The sequence below is a fragment of the Eriocheir sinensis genome, chromosome 22 (genome assembly GCF_024679095.1).
Source record: "Eriocheir sinensis breed Jianghai 21 chromosome 22, ASM2467909v1, whole genome shotgun sequence".
In the NCBI taxonomy this organism is placed as follows: domain Eukaryota; kingdom Metazoa; phylum Arthropoda; class Malacostraca; order Decapoda; family Varunidae; genus Eriocheir; species Eriocheir sinensis.
The window spans coordinates 17,067,453-17,086,381 of NC_066530.1; the positions used below are offsets into that span (position 1 = coordinate 17,067,453).

At 42.0% G+C, this 18,929-nt stretch overlaps 2 protein-coding genes across 3 annotated transcripts; one reads left to right on the forward strand and one right to left on the reverse strand.

Annotated features, from left to right (window-relative positions):
- Positions 1–63: 63 nt before the first annotated feature.
- Positions 64–13,956, forward strand: LOC127002184 (trafficking protein particle complex subunit 8-like). Of its 2 annotated transcripts, none has more exons than XM_050867871.1 (16): positions 64–350; positions 1,742–1,895; positions 2,255–2,402; positions 2,891–3,057; positions 3,244–3,393; positions 3,554–4,262; positions 4,375–4,650; positions 5,126–6,429; positions 6,587–6,758; positions 6,945–7,032; positions 7,507–7,619; positions 8,297–8,485; positions 9,732–9,982; positions 10,281–10,376; positions 10,692–11,001; positions 13,726–13,956. In XM_050867871.1, exons 1-15 carry the CDS (start codon positions 194–196, stop codon positions 10,981–10,983), a joined length of 4,266 nt encoding a protein of 1,421 aa, XP_050723828.1. In that variant the 5' UTR covers positions 64–193; the 3' UTR covers positions 10,984–11,001; positions 13,726–13,956. The 2 variants fall into 2 exon arrangements, with proteins under 2 accessions (XP_050723828.1, XP_050723829.1); XM_050867872.1 differs by lacking the exon at positions 13,726–13,956 and adding an exon at positions 12,723–13,051.
- Positions 13,934–18,809, reverse strand: LOC127002186 (mediator of RNA polymerase II transcription subunit 15-like). Its single transcript, XM_050867876.1, has 3 exons — positions 18,652–18,809; positions 16,332–16,469; positions 13,934–16,096 (listed from the first exon to the last, which is right to left on the reverse strand). Exons 2-3 carry the CDS (start codon positions 16,446–16,448, stop codon positions 14,528–14,530), a joined length of 1,686 nt encoding a protein of 561 aa, XP_050723833.1. The 5' UTR covers positions 16,449–16,469; positions 18,652–18,809; the 3' UTR covers positions 13,934–14,527.
- Positions 18,810–18,929: the final 120 nt, after the last annotated feature.

Sequence of the window (18,929 nt, forward strand, 5' to 3'; positions counted from 1 at the left end):
CCAAGAGCAAGAGAGTACGATAATCTGACAGGGGAGGGGGAGGTGAGGGGGCCAGGGGGGAGGGCCACCACCTGATAGCACTGTTTACAAGGAGGAGGAAGGAGGCCGCCTGGGATGTCTTGCTTTGCGTCCCTATTTTGAGTGTTTCTCGGTGTTTTTACCAGTCCATGAAGCTCAGAGGGACTCCTGAACCATGGCGCAGTGCAAGCTCACCCCGCACGAGTACATCCAGAGCTCCTTTTCCCCGCAAGTGGCCGTTCTGTGCAGTGAGGACGCGGACAACCTTTGCCTCAAGAACAATTTACGATTTGTGGAGTTGATTCAGCCCTTCTGCCGCCTCAATAGTGAAGGTGAGGCGATCATGGTGGTTATTTGCTCTATATTCGCTTTGCTATATATTAAGTTCATCCACGGTAGCACTTTGGTTGACTCAGGTATATATATATGACTCACCTATGTTATTATTATTATTGTTATTATTGTTCTTGTTATTATTGTTACCACTGCTATGATGGGTAATTGTTCTATATTTGGTTGGCTATATATTAAGTTCACCCACAGTAGTTCTTTAGTTGACGTAGGTATATATATCATGGCTGTCACCTATGTTATTATTATTATTATTATCATTATTGCTACTATGGTGGATAATTGTTCTATATTTGGTTGGCTATATATTAAGTTCACCCACAGTAGTTCTTTAGTTGACGTAGGTATATATATATATCATGACTGTCACCCATGTTATTATTATTATTATCATTATTGCTACTATGGTGGATAATTGTTCTGTATTTGGTTGGCTATATATTAAGTTCACCCACAGTAGTCCTTTGGTTGACATACGTACATACATCATGACTGTCACCTAGTCATTATTATTATTTTTATTATTATTATTATTATTACTATTTTGGTGTGCTGGTTCTATGTTTGAGTGGTTATGTATTAAGAGGCAATAGTGTGGGTGCATTTATCCACAGCATTGCTTTAGTTGACTTAGGTGTATCATGACTGTCACCTCTGTTATTATTTTTTTATTATTATTATTTGCCCAAGTTATATATTTTTATAACCTATTAGACAACAGTGTGAGTTTATCCCCAGCGATACTGTAGTTTGCTTATATCATGGGATCTCAATCATTATTATTATTATTTTTATTTACCCATCAATTATATATTTTTACTTTGTTTAGCCTTATGGAGCAGGTCAAAGAAATACACAAGACTTTAATACAACTATGATCTGCTTCCTAATGTATTTTTGTTTACCAGCATATTTTAACTTTTTTCCTCTGACTATCCTAAAAACAGTATCAGTATTGCAAAGATAAGGAACCCCACTTTAATTTCATGGACAAAGAACTTTTGCTGCTAAGGATAGTAACCTTTCATCAGTAAAATAGTAAACCATCACTGCTAAATTGTAACCTGTTGTCACTCAGTCAAGAATTATTAGTACACCAACAGAACCTCCACCTCTAACACATTTTTCAATAATCTGTGGCTACTAAAATAGTACTGTAACCTATCTCTGGTTAGTTAAGAATTATTAATAAACCAATAGAACACTGCCCTCAGCCTAACTGATAATAACTTAGAGCTGGTAAAATAGTAACCTATCACCACTTAGTCAAGAACCATTTATAAACCAATTGAACTCCCCCCTCTCTTAACCTAACTGATAACAACCTACTGCTCCTAAAATAGTAACTTCACATACCTTTTTGGGTCCACAGTCCGCATTGCTGATCCAGCTGGGAACACGGTGCCAATCAGAAACTTGCGGGTGGTGTTTGAGGACATGAACAGGAGGCCACCGCAGCCCACCCTAGGCAAGAAGCTGTTGAGTGAGGTGGTGAGCACAACACCGTGGGACAGGCCAGGCACAAGGTTAGTAACACCAGCTCTGCACAGTCATGATGGTACAGATGACACAGAAGTTTATTATCATTATATTAGTGTTGCCATATGTTTTTAAGTTTCTAGGATGCTTTGAGAAGAAATGAAAAATCGCAAAAGTTTCTCATAATGTACAGGAAGCAGTTAATAGTAGTAGTAGTAGTAGTAGTAGTAGTATTGAGATCCATGAAAGGGCATCAAGGAAATATAAAAAAGAATGAGTTAACCCAATTCAATTCAAAGAATCAACCTAAACAGCCTCCCCTCAATGAACAGACATGGATGCAAAAAATAAAACAGTGAAAGTAAAGTAACAAGAATAAAAATTGAAATACTTTTATTGCACACAGAACCGTCGGAGCTTCAGGCACGCGTGAGGTTCTTGATCTGGAGCTGCAGCCGACCACACCTTGGTTCGAAACTTGGCGAGACACCTTCCTCCATGTCCAGTACCCTTCAGACCATGAGTTCACCAAGCACTACATTGCCTGCATTGTGGTAAGTTCACATTTTCCCTAATTCTGCAGTCACTGTCACATGACATGGTTGTTTGTTTGTTTGTTATGTATTTTAAGATATTTATGACCCTACTTGTCTATCCCTCCGTTTTTATAATCTTCCATATTCTTGCGTCCTCTTTCTCCCTCTCGTTGCTTTCACTTTCCGTTTTTCTTTCTCCGCATGTCAGGTGTATGGGGGCACTGAACAGGTAGCTTATATATAGTGTCTGCACTCTTTCCTCTCTACCTGTTTCATCTCCTATAATGATAATAATGATAATGATAATAATAGTACTCTGACAGTTTATGTACTTCCTGGTTTGGCTGTATTATTTTTTTGCTTTGGTATTAAACTTAGATGTGTATAAACTATCATTTTATGGAAGGGTCTGTGCCTCTCAATACTACAGTAGGTTTTACATATTAGATAGATATGTAATTTGTCTCCAAAGTTAATGGTTTTCTTGCTATATATTTTTTCTTCAGGTTGTGGCCTCTACCAGTGAGAGCCCTTTGGACCAGCTGAACAGGTTATCCCAGTACCTGCACCAACAGCTACACCAGACACCTGCACGCTTTCCCAAATGGTTTTCTCCCAACATCCTCAAGTTTTGTGTGTTGCTTCATGATGTCACAGTCGGGGATCTCAGCAGGTAAGTTAAACAGAGATTGGTCGCAAAAGTTCAGGTACAAGAACTGCTGGAGATGTTTTTCAGTGTAATGAAGTATTAAAAAATGTACTACCCAACTCTTTTCATCACTTCAGTAGTAGCCAATGTATTTGAATCTATTCATAGCTTTTGTAATTGTAATTTTTTTTTTTTTTTTTTCATTTGCAGATCAGAGCAGATCTTTGAACACATGGTGACTTCATATGGAAGCAGCAACTGCCACCTTCTTCAGATCAACTCTCGAGAAACCAACCAAACAGATGTTAACCTGCCAGACCCCTGGAGTCAGTTCCTCCTGCAGCGAGCAACCTGTGACGCGTGAGTTACTCTTCTCTTAGGGGAGGTAGACTCCTAGTCACTCCACAGTTTACTGGATACAGGTTTACCAATTCTCTTTATCAAGCATATGAAAGCCACACCTTGGCAGATGTTTGTGATCTCTGAATGCCCATGTTACATAATTGTTTTGTTATTTCAGAAGTGGAGGAAGCAGCTCTGAAACCAGCAGTGGCACTGGCACGCCACGGGAGGATGTAAGTGGCCTTCCCTCCCGCGTGTCTGAGGGAGACACCGCCGACAACATGGAGCCAATACACCCGCTGTCTCCAACCTTACCCCCCATGGATGAGAAAAATGGAGCTTTTGACATGATGCCTGGAGTGGAGATATCCTCTGACGTGCCTGTGATGGTCAACAGACCTAACCTACCAGCCGGTACTGCCCAGCACCACGGGGGCTGCCTTACCTCATCTGATGTGGACCGCATACGCATCTTTATCCATGAATTTTGTGTGAGGTCACTGATCCCACATGTGGAGAAACAGATACGATACTTGAACGAGGTTGTGACCAACAGATCTCGTTCAAAATCTCTCCTTAGTGCCACGAGGCGCTGGCTGGTGGGGAACAAGAGCCCGGGCAGTGCCACTAACTCTGTGATCTATAGTCCTGAAGCCACGGAATTGCAGACCAGAAGGCTGGGAGACCTGTGCTTTATGTTCGGGCTGTATGAGGTTGCAAACACTTATTATCTCACTGCCAAGAATGACTTTAAAAGTGACCAAGCATGGCTATATTTTGCTGGTGCACAGGAAATGGCTGCCCTTGCTGCTTTTATGCAGAATAGTTCAGATTATCCTAAAAGATATTTGGAAAATAGTTTGCAAACCTACCTCAATGTCTGTAAGGTAAGCAAATATATATGTGCAGTTTGTGTCATTTCTAATTTCTGTTCATAATCCTCATGTGATGACAATAGACGTTTCTTAAATCGTACTGACTGCATTTGATGTCTTTCAGGTTTATAACTTTGCAATCCGCTCCACACTTCTGAGCACTGAAGTATTAAAGCACTGTGGGGAGTTCGGAGAGGCTGCCATGATGTTCATTAAGCTGACGTCAGAAGAAAGTGACCTCTTGTCAGCCCTCATGCTGGAGCAGGCAGCTCACTGCTTCATCAACTCCCAGAGACCACTGCCAAGGAAGTATGCTTTCCACATGACTCTTGCAGGACACCGGTTCAGTAAGGCTGGCCAGCGATCGCACTCTCTAAGGGCGTACAAGCAAGCCTTTCAGGTGAGGAGAAGATTTTAGTCACTTTATAGCATGTATATAATATTATAGAGGAATTCTGTCAAATATTTCTTCTAAAAGATTGAGCTTTGCCTTCGTGCCTAAAATGTTGGTCCTGTTTTTTTTGTTTTGGTTGCTTGGATAGCAGAGTGTTGTGGAAGACCAGGTGAAAAAATATAGAAAGAAAGTAATGAATGCAATAGCAATGACAGGACTTTGATCTGTGAATGTTTTAAAAAATATATGAAGATTTGAAATTCCATACAATATTTGCTTTCTTTCAGTATATCTTCTTTAAAGCTTTATTTCTGTTCGTACTACTTTTTCATTATTATATTATTGTTTTAATGATAATCTCCTAGAACCAAACAAAAAAGGGTTGGAGGGTTTAATCATGGTTAGAAGTTAACATTTCCTATCTTAGAGTATATAATTTGTCTGATTTCCTTTCTTTTGGCTAATTAATTTTATCTAATAGGTCTACGCCACGCATGGATGGGTGCTCGCAGAAGATCACATCCACTTCACCCTGGGCAAACAAGCTCACCATCTAAAACAGCTGACAGAGGGCCTTCAAGCCTATACTCAGCTAGTCGACCAGAAACCCAAGAAGAACGCCTCCAGTCAACAGTCCGCCTCTCAACAGATAACTTATGTGAGGGAGTTCATTAATATCTTCCACCAGTACACTGAACAGGAATGGAACTCATCTCTTGGTGCTCCTTGTCTTCCTCTACCGCTGATTGAGTCTCAGGCAACGAGAGTCTTGCTTGGAGCTCCGCAGGACCCTCCAACAAGCAGTGACTGGATAGCAGCGTCTCACCTGTCACTGGATGCTGCGCCGTCTAACAATGCTCGGTGGTTTGCACTAGAGAGGGAATTGGTTCAAATATTCTATAGTTTCAATGTCATGACGTTCAGGCCCAACCTGCAGCTCCTCACCAGGGATACTCCAAACACTGAAAGCCCTGTTGTTCCCGTAAATGAGCCAATTCTTGTTGAAGTAGTGATGGTCAACCCACTCTCGGTAAATCTCATGATCAGCGACGTCAGACTAGTTTTCACATTTGAACCAACAGGTGAAGAAGAGTCAGCTGATACATCTGTCAAGCATTCCACACACCCTGGATGTACATTAGCAGCTGGTGCCAAAGAGCCTATTAAGTTAGAGTTAGTACCAGCAACTCCAGGAAGAATACTAGTGAAGGGAGTCAGGTACAAATTCTCCCTCCCACCTGATGCCTCTGTCCCACCCTCTGGTTCAAGCTCAGCTCCTGTGATAATCGAGGGACAACAGATGATTGAAGTCCGGGGTCCAAGGTTAAACAACACACAGACAGAAAAGTGTAGTGAAGTGTACGCCAAAGATAAAAGGCTGGACATCACCGTTCTACCACCCATGGCAAGACTAAGTGTAGCTTTCCAGGAAATTCCCCAGATCATGAGTTGTGGAGAATTGTGTAGTGCTGATGCTGTAATCACAAACATTGGGCCAAGGCCGATAAGCAAACTCAGGTTGGCTGTGTCAGATCCAAATCATGTATATATGGAAATTAATGATACTTCCTTGCCAAAGAAGCATGTGTGTGTTCTGAATGAAAGTGAGGCAGCCGATAGCAAAATAACTGGCCGGATAGCGTCATTAATAGCAGACGGTGCTACTGTCAACCCCGGTGAGAGCATACAGGCCAAGCTTTGGCTGCATGCACCCTTGCAACCAGGAGCATTTGATGTAGAGCTGCTCTTCTCCTATGAAACTAGTGATTTTACTGGCAAGAAGAAGTAAGTGTGATAATTAAACAGTCATGAATTACAGTAATGAACTTCATTTGAATTTTTATATTATGTTGCCTTCAGACTCGAAGAAAATGATTGGTTGTTGATAAAAATGAAGTGTCTGTGTACTAACAATGCCCCCACTGAATACTCTCACTTTCAGGTACAGATTGTTGCGCCACCACAGTAGTATATACCTTGAAAGAAGCTTGAGTTTGAAGGTGTCATCCACAGTAAGTCAGAACTTACAAGAATCCCTCAAGGAGACAAATGATCGCCCAGGATCTTGCAGCTACACCTCCAACCTCCTTGTAGAAGTCATCAATAATGCTGAGGTAAGGACTGTCCTTGCTAATTGTACATTAAACTAGAAATGTGGTTGTGAATTAAGATCAGGGAGTAAAAAAAATACACAAATGTTGATACTGAATTAGTTAAATATGGTTTAGTACAGGTTGGGGGTTGCCTCTGCCACTTCACTAATGCCTTATATCAGTTTCATTAATGTAATTTTGTCACAGGTTGACAGCAGTTGTTGTTCCTACACAATTGTAGGACTGAGCAGTAACAGTAAAAACTGGGCAGTTGTTCCTCATTCCACTTTGCAAGGTCAGTATAGAGAGTTATTACAACCAACAAACTTAAGCTAAGGTCCTGTGTGTGTGTCTTCATGCCACACAGGGAATCGTTACCCTCATAAAATAATCACCTAAGTCATTTTTCAGCGATTTCCAGGTTTTTGTTTACATCAATTTTTTAACTTTTTTGTATAGTTGCCTTCTTTATTCAGGGTTTGAGTGTTTTAGAATTGGCCTTTTGATTTCTGCCTAAATCTTAAGCCAAATGAGATAATGGCAGTTCTTTTCTGATTTCCTGAAAAGTAGAAAATAATGACTTAGGCGGTTTGTTTACGAAGGTGACGGAATGGCAGTCCTCTTGGTGTGGGATCAGGATGAGTGTTTTGTGGAGCTCCAATAGTATCTAATTTTTATATGGGATTAACAAGACAGAGGATAATGGATATAATTGTAATAAGATTATATGTTCGTACTGAAAATTTACACCTTTCAATTTTGTATATAGGACAAACTCTGAACACTGGAGAGTCATGCCACCTGTGTGTCAAGTGTGTACAGTACCTGAACCCAGACGCGAGTAAGCTGGTCCTGTCCCAGCTCCCGTTTAGCGACTCTCAGGTGAGTTTCAGAATTCTCATGGTCTGCTGACTTCATAGATTCTTCACCTTTTTTCTGTTTGTCAGGCAACCCTTGATTTTATGTATCATCTGTTTATAAATTATTTGCAATGATCATTCAATTTAAATATGTGTAATTGAGATTGAAAGCAAAACAAAGCATTATATCTTTTGAATATAGAGTTATATTGCAGATGCTATTTTTTTATGAGACATCCACTCTTTATTATTACCTTTCAAAGTAGTGTTTTTCCCCCATTACAAATCCACATATTAAGTTTTTGTCTTATATTTCATTTGTTTTCACATACAAATCAATATCATCTCTAAAACCCAGTGATTGGAATATTTGAGGATACTCTAAAGTAGCTAAATAATATAGTCGGTTTCACTAGAGCTGGTGTGCCTAATCCTTCAGGGGTGGACTCGCGGACTTGGCACCATTGCTTGGGTGACGTTCTCTGCACCGCTCATTGGCTGTTGTTTACCAGATCTACCCTGCCGTAACATAGCCTACTATCTCTTGCTCTCTTCTACCTCTTTAAATCGGTATCACCCAAGCAATGATACTAAGTTGGCGAGCCCACCCTGAAGGACTAGGCCTGCCAGCTCTCATGGAACCGACTGTAGACAACATATTTTAATCCATTAACATCTCTACTTTCTCCCTATCTTCAGGTTCCTCTAAACTCATGGTGGCGCTTTTCACTAAGGGAACGCATTGCCCTCCTAGACCTTCTGGCTGACGTGCCATCTGCAAACCCAACAGCAGACCACATTCCTCCACCCCCCACCGTAGACCAGATGGATACAGCGCACATTCTGGCGGCCAACACGCTTGACATGGTTGTGACAGCTGTATGGAAGGTGGGCTGGTATATGATGGACATATTTGCATTGAATATAAAAGAGTGAGGTTCCAGGACTTGATGTAGATTGAAATTATCCTTAATCAGCAATGAAATGTGTGGCAAAGAGAGAGAAAGTTTCGGAAAATGGAAAGAGTTGAAGAGGAAATGTGGTACTCTTTAAGTATTTCTTCGGAGTAAGCGAAAAAAGTCAAATCTCTCCTTCTCCTTCCTATTTTCTTCTTCTTTTGGTTTGATATTCTTATTTTCACGCATGGAGTTGGATCGTCCACTCTCTTCCCTGACAAGAAAATGACAAAAAAATACCAATGGAGGAGTTAGGGACCACAAAAAATACCAGTGGAGGAGTTAGGAGGAGTTAGGGACCACCAAAAAATACCAGTGGAGGAGTTAGGAGAAGTTAGGGACCACAAAAAATACCAGTGGAGGAGTTACGAGGAGTTAGGGACCACAAAAGGAGGAGTTAGGGACCACAAAAAATACCAGTGGAGGAGTTAGGAGAAGTTAGGGACCACAAAAAATACCAGTGGAGGAGTTAGGAGAAGTTAGGGACCACAAAAAATACCAGTGGAGGAGTTAGGAGAAGTTAGGGACCACAAAAGGAGGAGTTAGGGACCACAAAAAATACCAGTGGAGGAGTTAGGAGGAGTTAGGGACCACAAAAAAATACCAGTGGAGGAGTTACGAGGAGTTAGGGACCACAAAAAAATACCAGTGGAGGAGTTACGAGGAGTTAGGGACCACAAAAAAATACCAGTGGAGGAGTTACGAGGAGTTAGGGACCACAAAAAATACCAGTGGAGGAGTTAGGAGGAGTTAGGGACCACAAAAAAATACCAGTGGTGGAGTTAGGGACCACAAAAAATACCAGTGGAGGAGTTAGGAGGAGTTAGGGACCACAAAAAAATACCAGTGGAGGAGTTAGGTACCACAAAAAAATACCAGTGGAGGAGTTAAGAGGAGTTAGGGACCACAAAAAAATACCAGTGGTGGAGTTAGGGACCACAAAAAAATACCAGTTAGGGACCACATAAAATACCAGTTAGGGACCACAATAGGAAGAGTTAGGGACCACATAAAAATACCAGTGGAGGAGTTAGGGACCACTCTGTTATCTCCTTGTGGTGATGTGTTATGTAGTACCCTCCCTTATATATAACACTGTAGCACCAAGACCAACACCCCTACCCCCTTCTGCATTACATATTTGAATGGCACCTAATGGTAATGAATAACTCTTTCAGGGGGAGAGAGGAGGACGTGAAACTTGGGGCCAACACAGTGTTCACCTCAAGTCTCTGGGGGATAGCATCAGTTTCCCTGTGTCCCCAATAAGCCAAGCTGGAGAGGAAGAGAAGCCACCCATCAGAATCATTCCAGAAACCCCACTACAGCTGGTGCCCACAACCCTCCCTCCTGGATCCAAACAAAAGCATATGGTGAAGGTTTCTGCTCAGTTTCCAGGTTCTATGGAGCATGACTTTATCAGCAACAAGTGAGTATGATTGTGAAAGATTTCTTACCCCTTCTTCATCAACATGATCACTTTCACAATTGTATTCACCTCTCTAAGCGTATGGGAATACTGAAGACAGTGGAAAAACAAGTAGGGAAATCATAGTACATTAACAAAGGTACTTAACATTGACTGTGCCTCCGTTGCTTCATAATAAATCAGAATTGGAGGCCATCCCAGTGTACTTTAGAAATATGAAATAATGGGTCTAGGCATCATTTGATGGCCTTCCTTTTTTATATATCTTCCTGTTCTGTCAAGTGATTTTGTTTTCCAGGCTATGTTCTCTGGAATTTGAGCTTTATCTACACAACTGCAGTGCATGTCATCTTTCAACGTATCTCAACCTCTCTCCAGAAGGTTTTCCTGGAAGGTAAGCACCTTGGTATAATATTGTAGCTTTCAAGTTTGTAGTTTTGGTGTAAATCAACATTTTCTAGTACTTTGGTTACATGTGCCCTTGTGAACAGCCAAACATATGTACATCATTTGTAAATATATGTCAGTGATAAAGGCCATAAATTTGTCATTTGCTGATGGTGGAAAAGCAGCATTTGCCTGAGCAGCCTCTTTGATTGGTCTCCTGTTCATCTTCAGTACAAGAAGTCCAAGCCTCTCCCATGATATTACATATTGAATTTTTTGTTATGTCAGTCATCTGTATGATGATTTTCCATGTTCTTTACAGTAATTCTGGATCAAGCAGCCACATGTACTCACCACAAGCAAGCACTCAACTTATGTATGTGGGAGGAGCTGTCCGCAAGATCTCTCTCTCGCCATGGGGCAACAGTAAAGTCCCTGTTCGTGTGCTGATCACAAGCCCCGGCACCTACAGTCTTGGCGTCATATCTTTGACTTCATTGAGAAAGAATGCTAGTAAAGATAAGTCAGAACAACCTACACCTCAAATCTGTCAGCTGCAAACAGCTGTCACTGTGAGGCAGGCATCTAGGAACCATGGGACTCACAGCACATGATGGTGTTGACCAGAGAAGGTAAGGCTGTGTGCTTCAATAGTGTGGGTGTGTTCTTAGCAGAAGACTGTGTACTTGTAGTATTTGAAGTTACTGGAACACAGGCCCAGAGAACCTGATAGTGAGGTACATTTTATCCTTTACTTCAAACATAATAAAAAAAGCCTATTTTTTAATGTTGAATTTTTACACCAACCATACGGTTATGAACTCTTCTTAAGAGTTCATAGATAAAACATTAAGTAGGTACAAAATGCCCTAACTTGCCACCCTACATTAGGGAGATGCAAAGGCCAAGTGGCCAGATTATATTCCACAGGATGAGCACACATGTTGGATTCAGAGGAACACAGTGAACCAATGGGGTAGTTTAGAGCTACTCAAGTATTCTTTTTTATTTTGTTATATTTTACTTTTTTTTTCATGTTGTGTTGTGTCAAGATTCTCCAACTGAATGTGGTGATGTTGTGAGAAAGATGAATGTAATGGTTTAATCCTTATCTCCTGACTACCTAATTATTGTTGGAGGTTGTCTCGTAGGTTGTTTTGCCTCATGGTTTCAGATAACTTGCCGAGAGAAAAGTGCTCTTGGATCACAGGAGAAACAATGCAGACTGAGGAATGCTGTGAGGTAGTATCTGCTTAACACTGTGCAGGAGTCATTACAAAATGTTCAGTCTGGTTGAAGGTGTTTTAATGTCATTGGTAACTTTTATTGATTTTTTTTTCAAATCAGTCAACTGTGCTGAGTCAGGAGCTGCTAGAAATATTACCATGAATACATACACATTATTGTTGATGCCAAAAGAAACTCATTTTGGTTGACCAGATACAGATCCTATGCAGAGAAATTGAAATTTGCAGCTTATGATGTGAAAGGATTGATTGAAGAGAAAGAAATATAAATTAATAATAACTGAGAAAATCTGCAAGCCAAATAGGCAATATTCATGATAGTAGTTTCTGATCAAATTAAAGCAATGAGAGAGAGAGAGTTTCCATGTCTCTGTATACATGTGTTTGTGGGTGTTTATTGTTCCTGAGGTCTTATCTCTTTATCTCAATCCACTAAACTTGTCTTTAAATTGTTTCTGACTGGATTGCCTAAGACATTTCATCGTTCAGTTTGTCTACATGGAAAACGTTTTTTATGTGTGTGTGTGTGGTGTTTGTGTGTGTGTGTGTGTGTGTGTGTTGTTTGTGTGTGTGTGTGTGTGTGTGTGTGTGTTGTTTGTGTGTGTGTGGTGTTTGTTGTTTGTGTGTGTGTGGTGTTTGTGTGTGTGTGTGTGTGTGTGTGTGTTGTTTGTGTGTGTGTGGTGTTTGTTGTGTGTGTGTGTGTGTGTGTGTTTACCTAGTTATGGTATAAAATTTGAGCTAAGCGTGTGTTGTCCCAGGTGTATGTGTGTGACTGATGGCTGGAAAAATTTGTATATATTTGTGCAGGCATGCATGGGTATGAGAGAGAGAGAGAGAGAGAGAGAGAGAGAGAGAGAGAGAGAGAGAGAGAGAGAGAGAGAGAGAGAGAGAGAGAGAGAGAGAGAGAGAATAGCACTATAAAAAAATTTAAGTGATATTTGTGATAACAAACTTATCATATGCTTGTTGATAAGTTCCATATATTTATAATACAATATTTTAAAGAAAATGGTAAATACCGTAACAAATTTCATCAGCCTGTTTGTCTCTGGATTTAATAAAACTGCATTTATATATATCCAGAATGTCAATATCTTCCTAAACAGATTGAATATACTGTTAAGGAAAGAAAACTACAGGACCGCCTGCCCTTTGACTTGCAGCAGTTAGTTAAGTTTGAGATTTCTGAGTTTCACTCCAAGCCATAAATTTTCCAGATTTCATTACCTGTCCCTCTCTTTTGTGAATTGCTTACTGTATGCTTCACCAGTCTTGGCTTGTTGCTGTTATTCAATACCAGGACACTGGCAATGTGGCAAATTTTGTAGCACACGACATAAAATGAATCATTCCTCAAGCTTCATTTATATAACATAGCTGTCCATGGTAGTCTTCAACTCTTCTGTGATCACACCGTCAGGATACCCAATGTTTCTCAACAAAAAATATAAAACCCTGACACACACACACAAACACACACACATAGACACACACTTGCATATTATCTGTTTACAAATGATGCAAAATTCATGGACCCAATAAGAGACAGTGTTATAAAGAGCTACAAAGGCTTTTAATGAATTACATAAGCACAGGAAATGGAGTTTAATGCTGAAAAGTGTCAGGTTATAGAAATGAGAAACCGGAGGAAGACCCAAATGGAAGCATAATATTCTAGGTGGAGAGGCCCTTGGTAAAGCAAAGGATGAACGAGATCTGGGAGTGACTGTACAGAACCACCTTGCCTCCGAAGCTTACCAACAAGATAACTGGTTGATGACAAATATAAAGTGGCATTCAATTACATGGATGATATGATAAGAAAGTTGATACCATCTATGATAAGACTGAGCAAAATATGCAGCTGTGGTGTGGTCACTGAGCTTGAAGAAAAATAAATAAATAAATAAATAAATAAAAACTACAAAATTTGCATCCACTTAGAATGCTAGGCTGGTGAACTAAGGGAACAAGATAACAGGATGGGCATTGTGTAGCAGACTAACTTGCAGAAGTAAAATCAAGTGACGCAACATTTCATATGCTTTATGCACATATTTCCAAACACTTCTCTGCAAGGAGATTCAAAGCACCTTAATTGCTTTACAGGATGTTATGCCAGACAGAAGTATTCTAAGGTGTGGTGATCATGGCTGGAAGGTAAACTTTCCAACTGCTACAGGTATTTGTAAGTTTAATAAGTAGGTTGATATATTTGTTATCCAACTTCTTGTAAAGTCTAGCCTTTATTAATATATACATAAATTGTTGTTTCTAGTTATGTAACAACTAGGAAATGTAAAAAACTAGATCTGAATAAATCTAATTCAGTTTAATAAATATTTCTTCCTCATCATGTACACTCAGATCAATATATTTTACATACAAATGGTAATAATCAGTTGACAGTGGGAGGGCTGGGAGCATATTAGGGCTGCCTAACTTTACTGGGAGATATGAAAAAATAAAGAAAGATCTTATACTTACCACAAGTAATTCTTAGAATGCAGTCATGCAAGTTATTTCATGATATTCAAAGTATTCTATCAATGTAAGCATTTATATAGGTTATAAATAATCCAGTATTGTACATACACATGAATATCATAACAATATTCAGCAGAAGCCATGGCCAGCCTACACTTCATCCTCCTTATCAAATTAATGTAGAGTTCCTTCTTCTCTTCAAGTTCTTGGGTGCTGATTTTAGAGCTCTCACTTAGATGCCTCTGGTAAGCCTATACTGATCAATATACATCCCTAGCCCATGTCCATTAGAGCTTCTAAATGGTTTCTGTGTCCAAAGATTATACAAATTGACCCAAACCCCATTAAGTTAAAGAAGTTCTGGTTCCACATTTTAAACCCTTTGCTTTTTCCCACCTCTGCCACATCCAGTAACTAACCCTCACTAGACGGCAGAGGTAAGGGCCAAGGCAGAGGCAATAGCTGATGTGAGAGCAGGCTGTGGTGAGCAGGCCTGGCGCACACTCATCTCCCAGCTGTGCAGCATCATGGTGAGGGAACAGTGTGGGGGCATACTCTGCAGACGCTCACTCATACTCTCACGAATGCTACGCAAGAACTCGGTGCTCTCATAGTCAACAGCCAAGAGGTGGCAGCGGGGAGGTTTGTCAGGGTATGAGGCTGGTACAGTGAGAGTGATTGGGGGGACACACGGCAAGTTAGGATCATCTAGCTGGCAAATAAGAGTCAGTTCATCACTGCCTGGGGGCATTTGACAGTCCAAGTTGATCCTAAACCGGGCATTGAGTCGAGCCACCTCTCCCTGCACTATGTCACTAATGTCAGGAGTCTCAGGAGGTGGCTGGAGGGGTCGACTGGCAGGAGTTAGGGTAGCTGGGTTGGTGGAATACGTTGGCCCCAGCAGCACAGAAAGGGCTGGAGAGAGTGTGCGGTGGAGAGTGTGAGCTGCACATGGTGACTTGAGCACTGTGGTGAGTACCTCTTCCAGGGCAGCTGTGCAGGTCTCCATGCTGGGGGGGACAGGCGCCTCCGCTTCATTCTCACGTGGAATTTCAAGGCGTTCTAGAACTTTCTCACACTTTATAAGGGTTTCTATGGGCATGCGTCGTGTGGGGTTCTGTAGCATGTCGTACAGCTGTTTCATCTTTTTAGACTTTTCACCGTCATCATTACCCATGCGCTGGAGCATGCGGCCGAGAGGAGCAACATATTTCTTGAGTCGTCGTAGTTTTTCCATGTAGGCAGCTTCCTCCACCTGGCTGTTGGACATGGCTGACGGTGCTGGAGAGGGCTGCTGTGTTTGTCCTGGAGTGTTTATCATTCCCCCAGGAGATGGGGCCCCTAGATGACTTGCTCCTCGACCCATGCCCCCTCCAGTGCCACCACCAGCAGGAGAAGGAACCATGCCTGAGGATGGTGAGGGACTAACAAAAGCAGGAGATGGCTGATTGTTTGGTGCTGATAACGAGGGTGCGGGGGAGGCACTGGTGGGCGTTGGTGTCCCCTGCCGCGGAAACCCAGGTGAAGGTACCCGAGGCTGCATGGTGGCACCCCCACGTCCAACCACCTGACCGATTGGTGTGGCACCACTGGGCTGGGCAGCCATAGTCATCTGAATCTGTGTCATTTTGGGCTGTTGGCCACCCAGCTGGGACATGGTTAAAATTGGTTGTTTCTTACCAACCCCAGAGATTTGCATCTCATTGATCCGCCGGTTGTTAGTTGTCCAGTTACCCATCTCACCGCCCTGTGTTGGGAGGTTAGCTGGCATAGGCTGCCCAATTCTGGGAGAGCCCTGCATATTCATTGTAGTATTCATTATTGGAGGGTTGGGGTTATTCATTTGTGAAGGCCCAGGATGACGAGGAAGAATTTCAGGAATGTGAGGGTTATTGTTAGCCTGTGTGTTGCTCTGGGCCACATCTTGCATGTGCATCATGATTCGAGTCATGAGTGTCACATACTCCTCCTTCTTGGTGGCTCTCTGAAACACCTGTAAAATTCAAATTAGAATAATTATTATGCACTAGAAAATGGCTAATTATTCATAGTTTTTATATAATCCAAATAGTATACTCTTAAATATGCACTTCAGACCAGCAATGAGTGAAAGTGAAAAGAGCTATCTATATTGGGGGGACCGTTGCTAAGGCTATCCCCTGAAACAACATTGGATCTGATGACATGCTATTTGACAATATCAAATAAATAGTGTTCAAAGCATGTACCTGCAGCTCAATATCCTGGGCATTTCTTTGGCCTGGTGCCGGACTTTGTCGAATGATCTCCTCCATCTGCATGATCACCTTCTGCCGGAAACTCCATGACTTCCAATCATCAGCCATTTTGCAGCCTTTGATAGCGCTCTGAAAGAAATCCAAGGTGTCACATTTTGCTGCAATAAAATTCATACATTATATAAACATCATCTGATATTTAGGGGGAGGTGGGGGGGTTAAGGGACAGACCTATGAACTTGCAAAAGCTACAAATAATGAACTAAAGAGTGAAAAGTGCCCCTGAAACATCTAATGCCCACTTACAACTGTCGGCCAGCTTCAGCATCCAGGGACCAAATATATTCAATTGCCTCCAAAAAAAATACAAAACTTAACCGCCCGCCCAGAAGAAAAGTTAGACATTTTCCTAAGCAACCTACCAGACAAGCCTTTAGTATGGGGCTACACACACCTCAATGGGTCAGGCTCAAACTCAATCCTGGACCTAAAGAAGAGGGACACTAGACTGGGGAGCAGTGGTGGACCAGGACTCTGAAGCTTGGCCTCTAAACATCAAGTAATCGTGAGTGTCCCAAAGTCAAAAATGTTGCCCACAGCTGCCAATGACTCACCTGGTTGGTCCATCCATTCTCTATAGCATGACGAGGAAATATAGTAGGAAAAGTTATGTGGGCCTAAGAACTGCTTGCACGCCAGCCCATAAATTGATAAATCGCTACGCATGACTATATAGACTAGAAGGATGTGCCATAAGCAGTGTACTTGTGTTTGGGAAATCAGAAAGTATATCAGATAAGTGTGCAGGGTGGACTTGATGGCTTACTCACGACTGCATACAAGTGATATAAGTGCTTAGTTGTAATTGTAGTTGTCGTAGATTTAGGTGTCATCACCACGGCAGTCTGGGGACCTGCCGCCTCCACACCTCTGCTCCATCTTCAAGTATTGCAGCTGGTCGATGATGGAGTTGGCCGCTGCTCCTCTTGAAGTTGGGCTGTGTGGGACTGGAGGCTCATCTGGTATCATTGCCAGGAATTTGTCCAGCCTCTTTTTGAAAGTTTCTGTGCTGGCACCTGTCAGGTCTCTGATGTCCCTTGGCAGACAGTTGAACAGCCTGGGTCCAGCACAGATGAAGCTTTCTGCCTGTATTGTCTGGGTCCTCTGAGAGTGGCAGTTCAGTGACCTCCTTGTGCAGGACCTTCCAAACCTTGGGTGGTGTTGACCTAATATACAACCCTTCTCGTTGTGTGTTGGATTTGGTACCATGCCCTCAAGGATTTTCCAGACGTAAATAGCAATGTAGCGCTCTCTTCATCTCTGCAGAGAGTACAGCCTGAGGCGTTTTAGCCTCTCCCAGTAGTTTAGGGATTCCCCGACCAGCCTCCTTGTGAACACCCTTAATTTGAACCTGTTCAAGGTCTTGGATGCCCTTTACTCTATGTGGGGACCAGAGCTGGCAGATATATTCCAACCTTGATACAACTAGGGTCTTCCACAGAGGGAGGAGGTGTTGAAGTTGCCTGGTCTGGAAGCTGCGGAGGATCCAGCCACTCAGCTGTCGAGCTGTTTTTGTGTTGTGGCTAATGTGTGGCCCAAACTTGCCGTCATCACTCATCCACACTCCCAGGTCTCTGAGTGTGTGCTTCACCTCTATTTCTTCATTGTCCACTTTGTACTGGAACTGCTTTAGATGTTCCTTTGTGCCTTATTTCATCAACTCAATTTTCTTGTTGTTGAACACCATATTGTTCTCCCTTGACCATTTGTAGATTCCCTCCAGGTCCTTCTGTAGTTCTTCTGCATCTTCCTCTCTAGTTATTTGTCAGGAGATTCTTGTGCCGTCCGCAAATGAAGTTACTCTGGAGGTTTTAGCATTTTGGTCGGTGTCACCAATCATGGTCAAGAAGAGCAGTGGCCCCAGCGCTGAGCCTTGTGGCACGCCACTGATAACACCTGTGCCTTTTGAGTGTGCTTTCCACCACCACTGCTTGATTCCGCTCGTGTAGGAACTCGTGGAGCCAGATGCCCAGTTTGCCAGTGATGCCCATCTTTCTGAGTTTGTGTAGCAGCACTCCGTGGTCTACCTTATCAAACGCTTTTGTTAAGTCCAGGTAGACCACATCAACATTCTTCCCGGTGCTCACAGCCTCCAGGATATTGGTTGGCGTGATGGTGCAGTAGCTGAGAGGCAAGACCTTCTTTTCCTGAACCCGTGCTGTCCTAGTGCTATATACCACTACATACCGTATACTAAGCCTAATAATGGAGCCTACTTGCTAGTGAGTCCCGTTATGTTTATGTGTCCTACCTTCTGGAGTGTTTTAGAGGGACAGAATTCCAGCAGTTTTCTTCTTCTTCTTCTTGTAAACAAACTATGGCATCGGCAGCATCCTCAGACCATTGCATTTAGCCGTCTCCATCTAATCATATCTCTAGAAAAATGGAGAAAAAATAACAATACATAAATTTTTGACATAAAGAGAACACATGGAAATAAAAGAAGGAAAATAAGACTTGCATACATTAGAGTGCCGTTAGAAAGGCGGTAAATAACCCGACCTCGATGCGATTCTCGTACTCAGCCTC